Source organism: Diadema setosum, chromosome 7 (genome assembly GCF_964275005.1).
Source record: "Diadema setosum chromosome 7, eeDiaSeto1, whole genome shotgun sequence".
Lineage (NCBI taxonomy): Eukaryota > Metazoa > Echinodermata > Echinoidea > Diadematoida > Diadematidae > Diadema > Diadema setosum.
The window spans coordinates 40,401,031-40,419,177 of NC_092691.1; the positions used below are offsets into that span (position 1 = coordinate 40,401,031).

The 18,147-nt window shown below is 37.9% G+C and overlaps 1 protein-coding gene across 1 annotated transcript in view; it reads left to right on the forward strand.

The window, feature by feature from the left end:
• The first annotated feature begins 4,588 nt into the window (after nucleotides 1-4,588).
• The window catches only part of LOC140230804 (death-associated protein kinase 1-like), a 160,829-nt gene continuing 147,270 nt past the window's right edge, over nucleotides 4,589-18,147 (forward strand). Inside the window, exon 1 of the mRNA XM_072310944.1 lies at nucleotides 4,589-4,765. Coding sequence (XP_072167045.1) covers nucleotides 4,704-4,765 — 62 coding nt within the window. The 5' untranslated portion in view covers nucleotides 4,589-4,703. The remainder of the gene's footprint in view (nucleotides 4,766-18,147) is intronic.

Sequence of the window (18,147 nt, forward strand, 5' to 3'; positions counted from 1 at the left end):
CCTATGTCGTATATGATTTGCACGGAGTGTGACACATTCTTTCAAGATCTGCATACTTTATCTATGGCGGTATCATTTTCATGTGATTGAAAAAGACTGCAAATTATAGGGTTCATAGTAAGCAGGACCTATTCCCACAATACTTTTTACTTTATTTGTGTTTTTGTAAATATGTTAATATTTCTTTTGGCCGAGGGCAAGCTGTGCATGGAAAGATTATTTGTAAAATAAAGCTATAACGACTATAATGCGTGTAATTTAAGAGATGTATAGAAAAAGCTGATATGAAACAATACAGTTTATTAATTCTGATCAATATGAATAATTATCTTCCAAAAATGTATTGCCTGATTATGTGGCATTTACTGTTTTCATGACAGTGATTCGATGTTCATATCAGTGAATACCAAAGCATAAGTGCGAAAGCAGACTGTAATGATATTGTCTTCCAATAATCAACGGATAATCACCTTGACAGTGTTCTTGTTTTTAATAACTAGATATGAAAAACCACTAAGCCCACGCTCTGGGTACACAATAACCACATACAAGTTTATGTCTTCTTGGGGTACCACTATCATAATGAGGTTAAATTTCATTTTGAATTTGAGTCGGATGTGTCAAGCACTGATCTCTATTGTAGGAAATCCTATAGTGATCAGAGGTGTCAAGGATAAGTTTGAAAATGCTCGTTTAAAATGTCTTGCTGCCTTCTATATATTAACCCTGCCCCAAGCTATCAAGTTGACATTATGTAATCACATGCACACACAATGTATAACAAAAACGATGATAATTATCATTAACGGTTTTCCTTCAGTCCCACGACTGATTAATGATGTAAAAGATGGATATGGAATATGCTGCCTTATTCTTTCTGCTTTACCTATCCATGCAACTGAATCTAGCGTTTGAATGTAATTTTGCATGTAAATGTACTACAGTAATTTTAAACGTTTTATTCTGATCGGCGCTGCCCTTCCATGTCTCATTTGAGGTGTATTTGAAGAGCGCCATCAACGATCATGTCGCTTATTTTTTTTTTTTTTTTTGTTAAGAGTACTTCGTATTTAATGAGAGATGGCGCTACTTATTTTGTTGCATTAGATGGCTTTGTGTGTAGGATATTATGTGCTATGATTATTTTATATCATTGTGTAAAACGGCTGTGTTTATAAAAGGCTACGGCGAAATCCACAGTGTAAACATGAACTGCTCCACCTCTGCAAGTAGCCCCCCAAAATAAACCAACAACAACAACAAACATTTTCAATGAGCAAAAGTTATCTTTTATACAGTTTCATCAGAGCATTATTATTGTCTTGTCCAGACTTTAAAATCTCTTTAGAGAATGATCGAGGGTTCGGCTCAAAACTTGGCATATCCATGGGACATGCTATTATTTCAAATCTAAAGAACCCCCCTAAATTAATTTGGATGCCGAACATATCCCTTGCTTCCTATGGCTGCCCACCTGACAATGTCACTCACAATAAACGGGGGAATGACAGTTGATATCGAAATACAAAATTGGAAGTATTTTCCATTTATAGCCACAATTGGTTTACTGAACAATGGCGTGTCGATATTTTGTGTTTGACCGTCAGTATTGAATGGTACTGTATTCTGAATAACAGTAAAACACGGTTTCTTTTTGACATTTTCTCTGAAATGTTAGGTATCATATTTTGACATAATGACATTATTTGGATGTACGTGTGATTATTTTGCTGAATGACGAGACTTTTTGCAACTGTGTATTCATTTTTGTTGATACAACCAAATTCCATTTTCTACGTCTCTTCGAAAAGAACATTTCGTTTGTAACATAAATAAATAGATAGGTTAAGGAAAAATCGTTTGGTTTAGTGTTGTAAAGGAAATCTTTCTTGAACAGTTGTTCCTTCTCCCTTCAATGTGTATGATTACATTACATGTGGTAAATAAATCGCATTAATTTGATGAATTTTATATCATAATAAAATCACCTTCATTGAAATTGACTCTATGTATGCGTTTCGCCATTTTTATCTTAGTTTTTTGAGTCATCATTTTCTAAACGTTTTGAAATTTTGTCTACTTACGGTAAGTTAAATACAGCTAAATCATCTAAGAAATATTAATGAGCTTTCCAATGTGTTGAGAAAAAAAAGCAACATTTAATTTAGTTGCAACTATATCTAGCATTTGGACAAGACATGGTGTCATGGTTAAACACTGGTGTCTTGTTAATCTACGCACAACTCTGCACAACATTTTACCATTTTTGACAAACCATAGAGATAAAATGTGGTATTAGGGACCAGTCTCACAACACATGTCATGTATGAAATCATGCGAAACATTGGCATTCCATCACGGTCTAGCCTTAATGTCAGAGTTTCATGGAACTTGTAGCATAATTGTTCAATCAGTTTTGAAGAATATGTTTAACGTCAAGTCAACAGGGTACTGTATCGAAAAGCACCAATCCTCTCTATGATTACAGGTTCGGTGATGTACTTGTAGTGGAATCTTTCCAATTTCAATTTCAATAGTTCCTGTAACTTTTTCTTTTGAAGAATGTTAATATACAAACGAAAATAAAATAACAGAATTTTTTGCAAGCTTAGATTTCCTATGAAAAGCCAGGTTTCGCAAACAAATTTAATCAAAATCAATCATTAAGATCACTCTACATAATGCCGTAGACTTTTTTCGTTTGCTCTCCCTAAGACATGTTCCATAATGTTGCAAAGGCTTCACATTATAAGCATAATCATAAGCATTCTGACTAATGAGATGATACTAGTAGTCCTTTCCAAGAAGACTAAAAAGCCGTCTCTACGATTTACACACAAAGAACTTTCGAGTGTCGTGACAGAGATTGTTCACTACCGACCAGAGAACTTCTATGTCTTGTCTGTCTGAACAACAATCAATGCGTTCAAATCAATGATCGTTCAAGTTTAATTTGATACCTTCCTGAACAGTCGAAGTGAATAGGGATAACCGCCTGTTAAGTAAATTAAAGCAAGCTTTATACAAGCAGGGAGGTGGTCTCACCTTCCTGATACAACATAATTATTTTCTCCTTGCCCCGGAATCAGAACTGAGCAAGTTCCTTTTATCACCACTATTGGAATAAAATGAAACTGAAAACGGAATGAATCCAGCCAGCACTAATAGAGCAACCGCATACAATCTACCTGGGAATCAGTCCACTGCTACACCGCTGGCGCCATGTTTTCAAAGTGTGTGTTGGTGGGGGAGAGGCACCACTTCCGGGTTTCATGAGCTAACAAGCAAAAAATAAAAGCCTTCCGCGCAACTTCTGTTGCCACTTCCGGGTTTCTTCATGGGGGGGGGGGGGGCACAGTGGTGACACCTTATGTATTCCTTTGCATGGTGTTTAAAAAAAAAAGTGATGGGGGAGGTAAATGAGCTGTATTATGCGTTTTCACAACGGGAGGTGGATGTCTACCTCCTTTCTATGAATACCACTTCACGATGGACGCCATCCTCCCCCTATCAAAACCTTTCTCCCCTCACCGAGTTGAGGTAGAGAGGAGAGTGAGTTGTTGGAGATGGAGTGTTTTGCTCAAAGGCAGCGGAGCCTCGAACTCTGAACCTTTACGCACCAGCTGGTTATTTACAGATGATGGAGAGAAAAGATGTTGGCCAACAAAAATTGAATGATCACTAATTAAGAATGAACTGTATTATGCACAAAATGAATGTCATGCAGGTCCCAAATGAATGTTCGTATAGACTCCCTCATCCGTTTAATCTACATGTAAGTAGTGAAAGTTTGTATAGCTATTCAAAGTGAAATAACATCTCAGATTCTCCGTTGTTGGTCAGTGTGAACCTGATTATTCGTCTCACAAAGAAAACGGAATGTAGGGGGCCTGCAATGGTGGATCAAGTGAGGGTTACATAATCTATTCTTGATGCATTGATCATGCTGCATGTGCTGATACAATATCATTTGCACTTTGAAATGACTTTTAGATGTGTGGAAATAGGGAGACTTTGGTTAATATTGTCAATCTGTAGTCTATAGTGAATCAGACAGCAACAAAATAATGAAAATATTGGACCCAATATTTATTTCTTAAAAACTGGAAGCGGAAATCCCTCTTCTTTTTATAACTATCATGTCCAATTTTGCCTTGAGCACTTCCTAATTCTCCTTATATTGTTGTCTTTCTTTCTTTCTTTTCCTTGTTTTTCTTTTTTATGTGAAGAATTTGGTGATTTAATGGAGCTTTCATGAACGTATGGTCTGTAGGATTGCTCATGTGGCAAATCAGACCTTGAATATACTAAAGTATAAATTGTCGCTCGAATCTGATTGAGTTGCGTAATCGTAGGAGGCCTGGGTTTGACCAAGGAGCTATTACCTCGAATTGGTTTGACATTCGCAATGCACTGCCCTTGCACTCCGTACGTTGGGTCTGTTCATTCATTCATTCATTCAAGCAAGTTAGCACGAGCTCGCTCTGTTCAGTGCGCTGCACAAATTTGCAAACGCTGGCGTACTGGCAGACACAAGGCACTGTATTGCATAAGGCACTACCAACAATGTACGCTGACCTATGGAGCTGGAGCTCGAGTGTTTAGGAACGTGATTTATCGGAACTAGCAATATGGTTGGAATAAGTACTTCAGGAATATCCAGAGCATCGTAGATTTCGAAGCGGAGAGAGATAATTGGAGATATGGCGACATTTCGCACGGAGCCAGTTGATCAGTATTACCACGTCGGCGAAGATATTGGCAGGTAAGGCATCATGAAGGATTTTGAACGGTTACGGAGAGTGCGTGTCGGCCGCTGCGTCCCGTGCGGTTTCCATCCACAGCCCGTAGGGGTCGACAACCTGTTACTTGAGCAGCTACCTGTGCAGTGATGCGACACAGTACGGTATCTGTAGTGTGTGGGAGATGTATCAGTACTTTGTTCCTTGTTTTGTACAACTTGTCTTGTCCCCTGAATCCGTCGATTGAAAAGAAAATACCACTCGATTAGACTTGTAGAATAATATAAGAAAGTGCTCTTCTGTGTCATTGTGCTTTCACAATTGAAATTTCCTTCTCTACAGTCATGAAAGTCTAGTTACAAGTTGTACCTACCCCCTTTTTATATATGTTTACTATAGTACATATTTAATCGATCATCTATGATTTTGTTGCAATATGTGTACAGTGTATCACATAATCTCAGACCATAGCTCCATGTATTATACGCACAATTAAACAAAGAAGAAAAGAAAAGAAAGAGAGGGTTCCTACCACCACCACTTCAACCCCCCCCCCCCCCCCGCCCCGTCCCTCTTTGCTGCTAGGCCCTACACCAGTGCATAACATTGTAAGTATAGGCCACAGTTGTGTGCACGTTCTATTCTAACACTGCTGTGCTGTGGAGTTGTATGTACAAAGTTTCAATAAAAAGGTTTATTTAGAGCTGTGCACGTTTCAAAAAGGACGTCCATGTTTTAATGGACCTTGGTCTTGTAATAGTAGACGTCTGTACGGTCTCTCGTTCAACTTGATGGGAGTTATACAGCAGTCATGATTCCCTAGAATCATTAATGTTTATCACGTATGATTAGTTATAATGTGACAATGGGCCACTTCCTACATTTACATACTCCTCCATGTCACAAACAGTTTTGAGCAAAACCAATAAAATGAGGACCATCCTCCCCCCCCCCCCATCATCATCACCACCACCACCACCACCACTACCATGACAACTGCTATTGTGAAGTTCATGGAAAGTAGATACATTGTGCAGTACCCCTGCGTGGTATACATTTTCTATTTTTTTAAAGGGTGTGTACAGTTCTGGTCGAGGTGTAGATTTAGCTTTTAACATTTTGCGAGATATTCAGAAACCACTCTATGAGATGTCAAAGAGCATGCAGTTCTAAGGGGTATCAAAAGTTTATTCGATGAAAATCGGTTTTGAAATGGCTGAGATATGCAAAAACAAGGTGAAACAAAGAGATCCTAATAAAGTTGGGGCATGTCGCCTTTTATTATTAGCACTTTTTTGGATATCTCAGCCATTTAAAAACCAATTTTCATCAAATAAATGTTGAATCCTTCTTAAAATTACATGCTCTTTCATATTTCATAAGAGGTTTTTCATTATCTCACTTACAGTGTAGGAATGTTCAAAAGATGAATCCCTACCTCAACCAGTACTGTACAGTCCCTTTAATTCTGATTGATGCTGAGCTACCTTATACATGTACAAAATCAAAATGCATGAAAAGTCAAACATAGGCCCTAGTACATAAGCATTGTATTGGAAAAGAGCTGAACCGCATTGTATCTCATCTTCTTCTATTCTGTAGTATCGCCATGGCGACATGGACTCACTTTTTAAACACGAGTTGATTCCTGCTCGGTGCAGCAATCCATGACATTGAATATGCAAAGTGTATATAATCCCAAAAAGCGACAGTCTCTTTTTGCTTCTTCATCAAGGTCTGAATGTGGATGCTAAATATTTCCTGTGCCAATGGTAGAATGGCAAGACCTAGAGGATGAGCAATGTAACTCCAGTGAGGCTACCCTGGATAAATGACTCCAACTTTAAAGGTATTAGCCCACATTTGTAAAGCTGCAGCAATTGGTCTCATAGTTAGCATGGAGTTTGGGTATGATTGCAGTAACACCTGTGCAAAATTTCGTTCCAATTACATGTAGTCCATTACTTTCATAAAAATAAATGAAAATGCACCATAATCCGTATGCATGCGTATAACGCTCGCTAGCTCCGGTCCACGTACGTGTTACATGTACAATGTACGTAGCTATAGCCCGCGCTCGTAATTCGATTTTGGGTCGGGTTGACCCGGTTTGAAAATTGATTTTAAAACGATGATTTTCTCTCTTTTATCGAATGGTATAGACAAAGAGCGACAGGTGAGGTATGTTACTGTTATAACTTGTACTTGAAGTCATATTGGACCTGTTTTATGCAGTTTTGATTTTCGTGGGTTTGCAAATGTAGGCTAGTACCTTTAAATCGTAGAGCTTGTGTTAATAACTACAAACCTTTTGCTGACATCATTAAGCAAACAAAACTCATATTAGTGGTAAAGAAAGAAAGAGAGAGAGAGATGTATGCTCACACTTGTATAACAGAATCATTTGTTTTTCTGTTACCTACAGGCATGTGTACATTGCATACCTTATGCTGAGGTCTAAACAAAATTCAATCAATCAAAAGTTCACTGTGTTCAAGAGAATCATTTATTAAATTCAGGTGTAAGCAAATGAGAAATACTTCCACTTCATGGGATATTTTACCATTGACCTTTAAAACATTGCAGTCACATTAAACTGAATGTGGATTGACTCAAACAGACCGCTGTGTTTGTGATTGAAATATCTGCCATTGTCCACAAATTGCCAACATGGATGACTAGGAGCCATTTTTTGTGGTATCTCTTTGAGAAATATGAAATTTTATACATTTTGCATTTGGAGTGCTTTCTTTGCAAGTTGGAGCAGATGTCTGAAAACTAAATCTGCCAATTTGATAATTAACCTGTTGAGGACGAGTCCCGAGTATACTCGGGCAGGTGTCTATGGGAAAACAAAATCAGTACGTCTTCAATGAATTAATGGAGATTATGTAATCCTTTTAATCCCTGTCAAGTCACAGTGATCTTTCTATTGGATTGCATAGACTGGCAAACTTGTTAGGTCAAGTTTGAAAATAAACTGCAGGTATTAAACTGAATGATGAAAAAATTGATGAATTGGACAACAGCCATAACGATTTATTTATTTTTGGTTCATTTTTTTTTTTTTTTGAGAAGTACCTGGGTACCGGGTACATTTAAAGGGTCGGAGAAAGTCAACTTCCAAAACATGGAAAGAAGTGTGCCCTGTCACACACATCTTCTAAATTTAACCTGTTGAGGATGGGCTGATTTTGTTACAACATGATTTCCCATAGACACTTGCACGTGCATACTACAGTACTCGGGACTCGTCCTCAATGGGTTTAGCCACACTTTGTGTGTATTGTTTTATGTACACTTGTACATGGGTGTGTCATGTGTGTTTGTGTACACGTGTGTTTGATGTGTGGTGTGTCTATGTAGTGTTCCAGGAATCTCTTGTCAACAGGCCTATAGATGTATGACTGTACTTTATGGTCTTATTGTATGTCAGAACAATTAGTGTGTTTCTGTTTCACTTTAAAATGCTCAGCTCAAATTAGATCTCTTATATATTAATGCCTGCATTCGAGGGAATTATTTTTTTTTTCACTGTCAAGAGCTGTAGGCTTCTCTGCTATGTACTGTGATCCAATGGTACTAATGGATAATGGTCAAAGCCACAAAAGTACAGCTGTGTCAACATTTGATTTGCAGTACATATCAAATGATCCTTGGTTGATGTTGGGATTATTCAGTGGTATTAAAGTTCCTTTAGCTTTTCAAGAACTATTCTGTATCATATTGCAACAGTTATTAATTTGCATTGTACCTATTTGAGTTTCAAGGTTACAACGCTGCAGTCTTTATTCACAGGTTTTACTATAATGAAATACACTATACATATATGCAATACCATACATTTTTATGGACATTTCATAACATTGTTTTCCACTTTTTTTTTACGGGACTGTACAGTAGTGGTTGAGGTGGGGATTCATGTTTTGAACATCCCTAAGTGAGATAATGAGAAACCTCTTATGAAATATGAAAGAGCATGTGATTTTAAGAAGGATTCAATGTTTATTTGATGAAAATTGGTTTTCAAATGGCTGAGATATCCCCAAAAGTGATAATAATATAAGGCGACATGCCCCACCTTTATTAGGATCTCTTTGTTTCACCTTGTTTTTGGATATCTCAGCCATTTTAAAACCGATTTTCATCAAATAAGCTTTTGATACCCCATAGAATTGCATGCTCTTTGACATCTCATAGTGTGGTTTCTGAATATCTCGCAAAACGTTATAAGCTAAAACCTCACCTCGACCAGAACTGTACACACCCTTAAACTGGAGCTCATGACAAAAATTGTTTTGCCAATCCAGTGATACTGCAAATTCATTAGACTCTGAATATTAACAAATCTCCTAGAAGCGAATGCTGATATTGGCTACAAACACTATTACACAGCAACTGTGCAGAAAAATACCATTCTCTGGGCCACATGTATATAGCTCTAATGTTTTATTGGAATGTTTGGGAGCATTAAACACTAGGAGAAGAAATTTTGATCATTGAAATGACAAGGGCTACAAAGGTTCCTGATGATATTCATTCTTTCCATTACTATTAAAATCCAGTGTGGCAGTGTAAAACATTTGCATGAGCATGACCTTTTAGTAAATGTTGGCAAGGCTGTCATGCATAGCATTGACACTTCCCTTGGGTATTATATTTGAAGGTAGACTGCAAATAATGAAATGGAAGTGCAAATTCTGAAGTGCTTCAGTATCATTGGAACCTTCGGTAACTGTGGAAAGGTATGTCAATATGTTGGATCTTGATATATCACAGGGATCTCCTGGATGTCTGCACTAGTGCTCTTGCAGTGATTTATTAACCCGTTGTGGACGGACTGATTTTGCTACAACACGCATTTCGCATAGACACCTACAGCTACCTGAGTATAGTTGGACTTGTCCTCAACAGGTTAAAGAGGAAATCCACCCCAAAAATAAGCAAACTTCAAAAGAAAGAGAAAAATATTCCCTACAGAACAATACAAAAATGACAAAAATTAGATAAAAATAAAGGAAGATATAATGACATTTTAGAATTTCACATTTTTTTTTTTTGGAAAACATTTCTTGACTAGTCCTTATGAATATTCAAATGAGCGAGTTGATGATGTCATACCCTCACAATTTTTTATGTTCATGAAATTTATTTGGAAAATTTGTAATTTTTAGCTTTAATACAAGTAATGCATGTTCACATACCTACATATATCAGAGTTAATATTTAAAAAAATATATATTTTGGGTAGTTTTAAAGGGGATGGCTAGTAACCGATCACTGGGAATCAGTGGGAATGCTGAGGGATGATTGTTCCAATCCTCGTGGGATTCATTTAAGAGTACATTATATCTATTGTTGTGTGAAAATTATTTGCTTCAGAACGGTCTCATATTCAAGTAATGTGCAGATTAATGCCCCGTCACTGACCAGGCACCCTAACCTGGAAACATTAACATTGCCCTTTAAGGCAAGTTTTGTATTCATATGTACAGCGGAAATATGAGATTTTTGTAATTTCTGTATATGAAATGAATTTAAGAAATTGTGAGAGCATCGTTAATGTGCTCATTTGAATATTCATAAGGACTGGTCAAGAAATGTTTTCCTAAAAAAATTGAAATTTCAAAATGTCATGTCTTCCTTATTTCTGATTTTAGTCATTTTTGTATCATTCTGTAAGGAATATTTTTCTCTTTCTTTTGATGTTTAGGGGCCTACTTATTTTGGGGTTGAATTTCCTCTTTAAGTTTGATCTTGGTTTGAAGCTTACCAATGCCTTGCTGACAGTGTGCACCGTGTCTTTGTAATACTTTGAAAAATTACTATGTTTATGAGAATGGCCAGCAGAGTATACTACATACATGTATGTATGTGGGAAGCTGCTTGCTTGTAGGCCTACACTGTGAGATGATTATCCTGGATCATAGGACTGGATTATGAACAGATCTGTGATAATTCAAAGCTTGAATAAGTCGAGCAAACATATTGAAAGAGAAAGCTGCTTCTTATAGGTGACAAATTACTGTTAATTATCAGTATAGGCCGTTACACAAGTCCCGAGTATATTTAGGCAGGTGTCTATGGGAAATGCATGTTGTAGCAAGGTTAGTCCATCCTCAACGGGTTAATTTTTGCAACAATATTTCCTGCAACCAGTGAATCTCGTCAAGGGCCTGTCACCGAATAAAATGTAACACTGTAAAAAGGCCGAGTCAGCTGTGGAGCAAACCAAAGTGTGTCACTAGCCACATGAATGGCTGTAATTACAGGTGGTATAGTTCTGTATAGGACTCAAGTTTGCATAACTTCTGAGAGAGCAAAGTCCATTTATTTTACAAATCTCCACTTCTGTGTAGCTGATACCATGTACACCTTGTACATTAGGGCCTATAGATAAAACAGGGCTCGACACTAACTTTACATTTTCTCTGATGGCCCATTTAGGCCACTAAAATCTTCAAATCTAAAATTTTAGTGGCCCAAAAGAGGTATGGAAGTGGCCCAAAATAAAATCAGTTACTAACAATCCATTTCTAATCTTAGTTGCCCAGTCAGGCCACCAAAAGATAACATTGTGGGAATATTGGTGGCCCAACATGAATTTTCAGGGGCCCTGGGCCACTGGGCCACTGATAATGTCTAAACCTCGGTAAGATGAAGAAGGGGAAAAAGAATATGAAGGAGGAAGAGAAGAAGAAAAATTAGACAATTAATAAGAGGAAGTAGCAGGTTGTCTAAAGAAAAAGAAGAAAAAAAAGAAGAAGATTTCTATCCATTAATAAGAAATAGGAGGAGGAAAAGAAGAAGAAACTTACGAAGTACAACTTAAAGAAGCAGAAATTTTATGTAGAGAATACGAAGCTGTCGCTGGAAAGCCCTCAAGCAAGGGTATTGGGAATTGCACGTTAGGCCTATTGCCTATTCACTGCATGCACATTATGTTTTGTGTGCATAATTCTTCGTTATATTCACAATGAATTATGAAACATCAGCGACTTCCCAATAAAATGATATGAGCAGCAATATACCTTTATTTCATGAGCATACTTGAATTTTTGGAAGACATACATTGCCCTCTTTTGTTACAGTCGTGTTGATCGATGCAAAACAATATGGTAGAAAGTGATGATTTTCAGGAAGGATGTATGGAGCAGAAGAAGGCAGTGAAACTTCTGTTTTCTGATGTTTTATTGATGCTCTTAGTATTTCTTTTTTAAGGTGAAATGTCTTTTGCTGTCTTAAATTTCTGTGACAGGGTGTTACAAAGAATATATGCATGCATTCACATACATGTACATGTAGGCCTACATACAGTGTATGGACTATTACAGTGTACATGTAGGGCCAGGTCTCCTCGCTTTAATCATCTAGAGGCAAGTACCTATCATTTTTATCTCTGCCTGACAGTTTAAATAGTCCAAGTTCACCTGGGCAATAACAATGTTATGAACAATTAACTGATCACAGTGCTTCTAAATTCTAGTGGAAGAAGTGTCCTAGGTACTTGAAATGGGTTGCCACTGATTGATGCATTGCTTTTCTTTGACCCAAACAAACACTGATTATTCAGTGATTTAGTACCTGTACAGTATGTAGCTGTGAGTTAAAAAAAAAAAAAAAAAAAAAAAAAAAAAAAAAAAAAAATATATATATATATATATATATATATATATATATATATATATATATATATATATATATATCATTGGCATACAACTGTACTTGCATAAATTCGAACCGTCTAGGCAAGAATATTCATTCATTTGAACTGAAATGGGTTGCACTGAAAAGTAGGGTAAAAAATATCCTGAAGTTGGAGTACATACAGTAGGCCCTACAGTGTATCACAATTCCATACATGTGTACATTGCTCAGTTAAAAGATTTGTTTTTCTTATGAACAGTATTTTGTGCAGCAGGTACCGCTTGTATCCAGTTTAAAGACAGACAGAGGTCTCTCTCTTTCTTACTTTTTTTCCTGTCGACAGTGTCGATAGGCAAATAAAAGTCCTGCATTTTCTTTACCCATTGTGTAAGTGACCTTCTGAGCTTTTTATTTGGTGCAGAATAGAGCCCATGGCTTATTCCTCTTACGCTTCATTGGTTTCAAAGAACCACCTTGTGTGTGGGTGCAACTTTTGAAAGAATTACAGTTGAGTGCTGTGTGGATATAAAGTTTGTTGGATATGCTAACTAGGCTACTGCCCCAGGTCCCTTTGAAAACATGACCTAAAAAGAGAGAGAGAAAAAAAAAATAGCAACAATATCAACCACTGATTTGTGTACCAGGTCTGTGAAGAGGTTCATCAGAATTTCAGCCACATTCCACTGTATGATATCCAAACCAATGTTAACATCAATTTTGCAAATATTGGGAATTTATGATTAAAGGGGATGGCTAGTAACTGATCAGTGGGAATCAGTAGGGATGATGGGGGATGATTGTTCCAATCCTTGTGGGATTCATTTAAGAGTACATTATGTCTATTGTTGTGTGAAAATTATTTGCTTCAGAATGGTCTCATGTTCAAGTAATGAATCCCACAAGGATTGGAACAATCATCCCCCATCATTCCCTCTGATTCCCACTGATCAGTTACTAGCCTTCCCCTTTAAAAGTTCAATCAGGAAATTGTATAGGGGATATAGATCTACAAAATAAATATTATGCAAAAATACATTATACACATATATGTCATGCCTCAAAATTCTTTTGGGTCCAATATTTCACACCCACCCACTTGGTACACATGCACAAACACACACACACACCAACATGAACATTATGTATGAATTGGACTGAGTTGGGAAGTTATTTATCATCTGGTGGAACGTACATTTTAATATAGACTGCCTTGTCAAACTGCAGGTTTGTGAGTGAAGAACCTCTCGTAAACTGGGTTATGATAGTCATCAAGATTATGTTACAAAATAACACTGCATTTACAGCATGTACAGTGTACATTGTATGGATATTCAGTCTAAACGTCCAGACAGGCCTGTTATTTGTGCCAGAATGGCACTAGTGTACATTGTATGTGTTTAGAATTCAATTAAACTCTCAACTAACATCTTAGATCAAGCTGCATATTCATTGGCTGACTATATATTGTAGGTAAAAAATGTTCAGATATATAAAATACTCGTTATGCATCAGTTTGTGTGCCTTTGTGTGTGTTTGTGTGTAAAGATGAAAATCTGATAATTTCTGAGGTCAATTCGAGTATGGAAGATCTATTCCTTTGATAATTTGCAGCACTGGCTTTGTATTGGTTTTCAGGAACTGAGACATACTGTACAGCAACATAGATACCTTGTATCCCTCATTTATTGATTATTAATTGTTATTTATTGTTTATATCTCCATGGAGTTGTGGGATTAGACCTGTTATTCTTACCATTAGTGAGTGACTATTCTCCGTCTCGCCGAACATGACAGAGCTTTTCTCCAGGGGCAGCTTCGTACCTCTTGTGCCCCTTTCCCCTGCATACATGTAATATGCAATATACACAGCATTAGTTCTTAACACTACAGCCAGCATCGACTTCGACAACCATGCCGCCGTGTTCTCCCGACTTAATGGGCCTCTTCGTCTCGTGTTGTTGATTCAGTTTGAGTTTTTCTTTTTTTTTTTTTTTTTCACTGAAGAAGACGGTTGATGCTGAGCCGAGTAACCAGAGAATGCTCATGGCTCTTTACTGGGAGGATGAGTATGTTTGTCATTACACTCTCTCGGATGGTTCTTTTTTAACCACGGAGATGTTCTGATGTACAGTAGATCTTAATGGTTGATGGTTTTATACCCAGCACTTCATTCATTTTGCATGGGTGAAACAGGAGGTGCAGAAAAGGGCTCTCTAGTGCATTTCTCAACAGAGATCTAGACCCCGTTTACAGTGCGAGGCTCGGCCGCGGCCGAGCCCAGCCCCGCTTCAGTGTAAACGCGCAAAAGGCCAAATGCGAGGCCAAAATTGGCCTCGCATTTGGCCTCGCTCTGGAGGTGGTCTCGGCCGTGGCCGAGCCGCGGCCGAGCCCTGCCTCTTCTTGGTGTAAACGCAAACTGGGCCAAATGCGCGGCCAATTGCGCGGCCAATTTTAGTCTGGCTTCCAAACCCTCTGCCTGTATCTTTCGCTATTCAGGATATTAACCCCCTCAACGTCGAAAACTAGTATAGTTTAAGGTGGTTTTGTCCTGCAAAGGATTTTTTCCTTCGGCAAAGGCCTTTGCCCGAACGGCGACTTCGTCGCCACGGAATTCATTTGGCAAAGGGTCTGAAAACCAGACAATACCAAATTGCGTTTGTTTACAAGCAGAGCGCCACTACGACAAAATATTGAAAGGTTTGAATCAAAAGCGCGGCCGAGCCCAGCAGTGTAAACGGACAAAATTGCGAGGCTCGGCCGCGCAATTGAGGCCGGAATCGGCCGCGGCCGAGCCCGGCCCCGCACTGTAAACGGGGTCCTAGATACGCATGCTCACACTCATGTACAACATGCATCATGCTAATTGACAACTGTCAAGTTTGTTTGATATTTATTTGTGATTGTGATTTTTTTTTCCATAGGCAAGGGAATTGCTCTATCTTATTTTTATTATTATTTTTTTTTTTTTGGGGGGGGGGGGATTAAAGGGAGAGTGAGGGTCACTGGTGGTAAAGATTGTTCTTGACCAGTTGAGGACGAGTCCCGAGTATACTTGGTCACATACCTGTACCTGGGAAATGTGTGTTGTAGCAAAATCAGCTGTCTTCAATGCATTAAAGTTTGGTAAAATGTCACTGAAGTCACTGAATACCAGTGGAATTGTAGAAGAAGAACACGTTGGATGCAAACATTGACAATGTGAACAAAAGAAGAGCTGCTTGTAATATAAGACCATTTGCTTCTGGTGGTTTGAGGAACTTAATTTAGATTGTAGCCACTAAATTCTTTGTAGAGATGTGTTCTGATACATTTGAATATTGGTATTTAGAGGTGATGAGTGTATGGTAGAACGATGCTCATAATTTATGTTTTATACACACCATCTTGTTAGCAACTTTTACCACCCACTGAAAAACAAAGAATTATAGTGTTGTAAAACATCGAATGTGTTGAGATCATACAGGTAATTTTATGTGTGCTGTGTAAATCATTATGGGGAGTGGGGAACGAGTTGCAGTCATATTTCATAATTCTATGAAGAGAGTTAGTCATGGAAATATTATGCCAAGCTGGGCTCGCTAGGTCATATATGTTAGGCACGTAGGCAAGTGCCGGCTCATAAAAACCTAATGTATCATCCACTTGTTTTATGAGGCTCCTTTCTATGACTAAGACTATCGCTAGCCGCAGAGCAGAGCGAGACGACCAGGCTCATAAAGTGAGCCGCCGGGAGCGAGTTGCTTAATGGCAATCAGTACGTCGCACAGATGCAGTTGCCTCTCCCAATGGATGGGAGACTGCAGAGGGAAAATTCTCATCATCACCGGCACCAATCTAGCAGAAAATGAAATATTGCACAGCATGATGATGAAAAGCATCCCCGTGAGCTTGATGTTGCAGAGAAGTTTAACAGGGAGATGTCCCCCCTACTGTACATCATAAAATTCTACACATGTGGTGTATACACAAGAAGATTTCAGTTGAACCAAAAGGGAGAAGGTTGTTTACTGGCAAAGCTGATCCAAGGGATGAACAAAAGTCCTGAAACACCATTTAAAATTTGATTTGTCAGTAAAAAAATTGAAAAAAGACAAAATCAGCAAAAAGATGACACCAGATGATAAAATTGATGGTGATGTTGCTTTGAGTGGTAATGCTGGTGATGGTGTGTTGATGATGCTGCTGATGCAGTTATTGATGGTAACCAAGGTGATAGTGGTGATGTTCCTACAAAATGTAAATGACGATTGTCATGGTAACAATGATGATGATAAGGGTAATGGTAGTGGTGGTACATTGGTAGCAGCTCTTCTTGCTAGTGACCACATCTGAGTTGTAGGCAATGATGAAGGGGATCTGGCAATGATTGTGACAATGGTTCTCTTCAGATGTATGGTGATGATGATGATGGATGGTGGTTGTACACGTGTAGTACAATATATTAAAGGCAGAGATAATAATCAGGGTTATGTGGTTTAATCATGATGATAACAGTGATGATGATGTTTGTGACAATAGTAATGATAGTAATAATCAGGTTTTGATGATAATGCTGTCAATGACATCACAGGGTGCACCAGTGGTAAGTACATGTAAGGTGATAATGCTGTTACTGTTAGGGGTGATAATGCAATAATTTTTTCTTATGTTAAAATTTTGTTGTTTAATGTACTCTTGACTGATGCATTTAATTATGCATAATGTGCATGTTAAAGGGCAAGTTCACCTGAATACACTTGTGTGTAGATTGAGTAAAAGCAATGCAAGATTTACATTAGAATGCTCACATCAGTGAAGTTTGGGGGAAATGGACACTCAGTTCAAAAGTTGTGAATTTTTAAAGTTTCTGTGCAGCCATTGCCGGATGAAAAGACTAACTGCAGTTTGCGATGTCATGTACACTTGTATGTACAGAGCTAAATATCATACATTGTACCATGCATTTGATAAAAGTGGGAAGGGCTCAAAATTTGACTTGGTTAATATCAATATCTATATATCTATCATTCAATAAACTAAGTCCAAGGGAATAAAGACTTTGCGCTGCATGTAGTATTAAAGAGGAATATGTTAAAAAGATTTTTAGAACATCGTTATGTATGGTCTGGATCTATACATTTGTTTTGTTTGTTTGTTTGTTTGTTTATTCTTTTTGGTAATTTTTAAGTTGTGACAGGTAGATGTTTTTTGGAAATTTAATCACAATGCAAAGTGGAGCTATCCAAACCCAGATATTTGTGGGAGTGATATATTTATGATGAAGGCATGGATGTGAGAGGAAGGTAATCGGGGTGCGCTTCCGTGACTCATGGGTTGTGCCAACACTCGGACCATGTGACAGATGACGGTAGCAGGGAATGTTGGGGAGTGGGATGAGAGCAAACATTGCCCAGACAGATAGTCAGCACGGACGTCGGCCATTTTACAGTGCCAAGTGCTGTGTAAAGCAAAGTTGGAAAGCCTCGTTTCCAGTCCATTCATTTTAGGATAAATGTTGTGATGTTGTAATTTGATTTAGTTATTTAATTCTCTTCATTTCCATAGTATTTCCCTCAGTGAGAAAGATCTCTGCTACAGGTACATTGTAAATATGCAAATTAGCATGCCAAATCATGTTATGGGACCCAGCTGTTAAGGTGGCTTTGTTTAAGTACAGCTGTATCATATACGTGGTCGTGAACAAGTCTTTCTTGGCAAACTTGTAAATTAATTGACACTGTGATGTTACCTCTGTGTTGCCATACATGTGCAATAATTG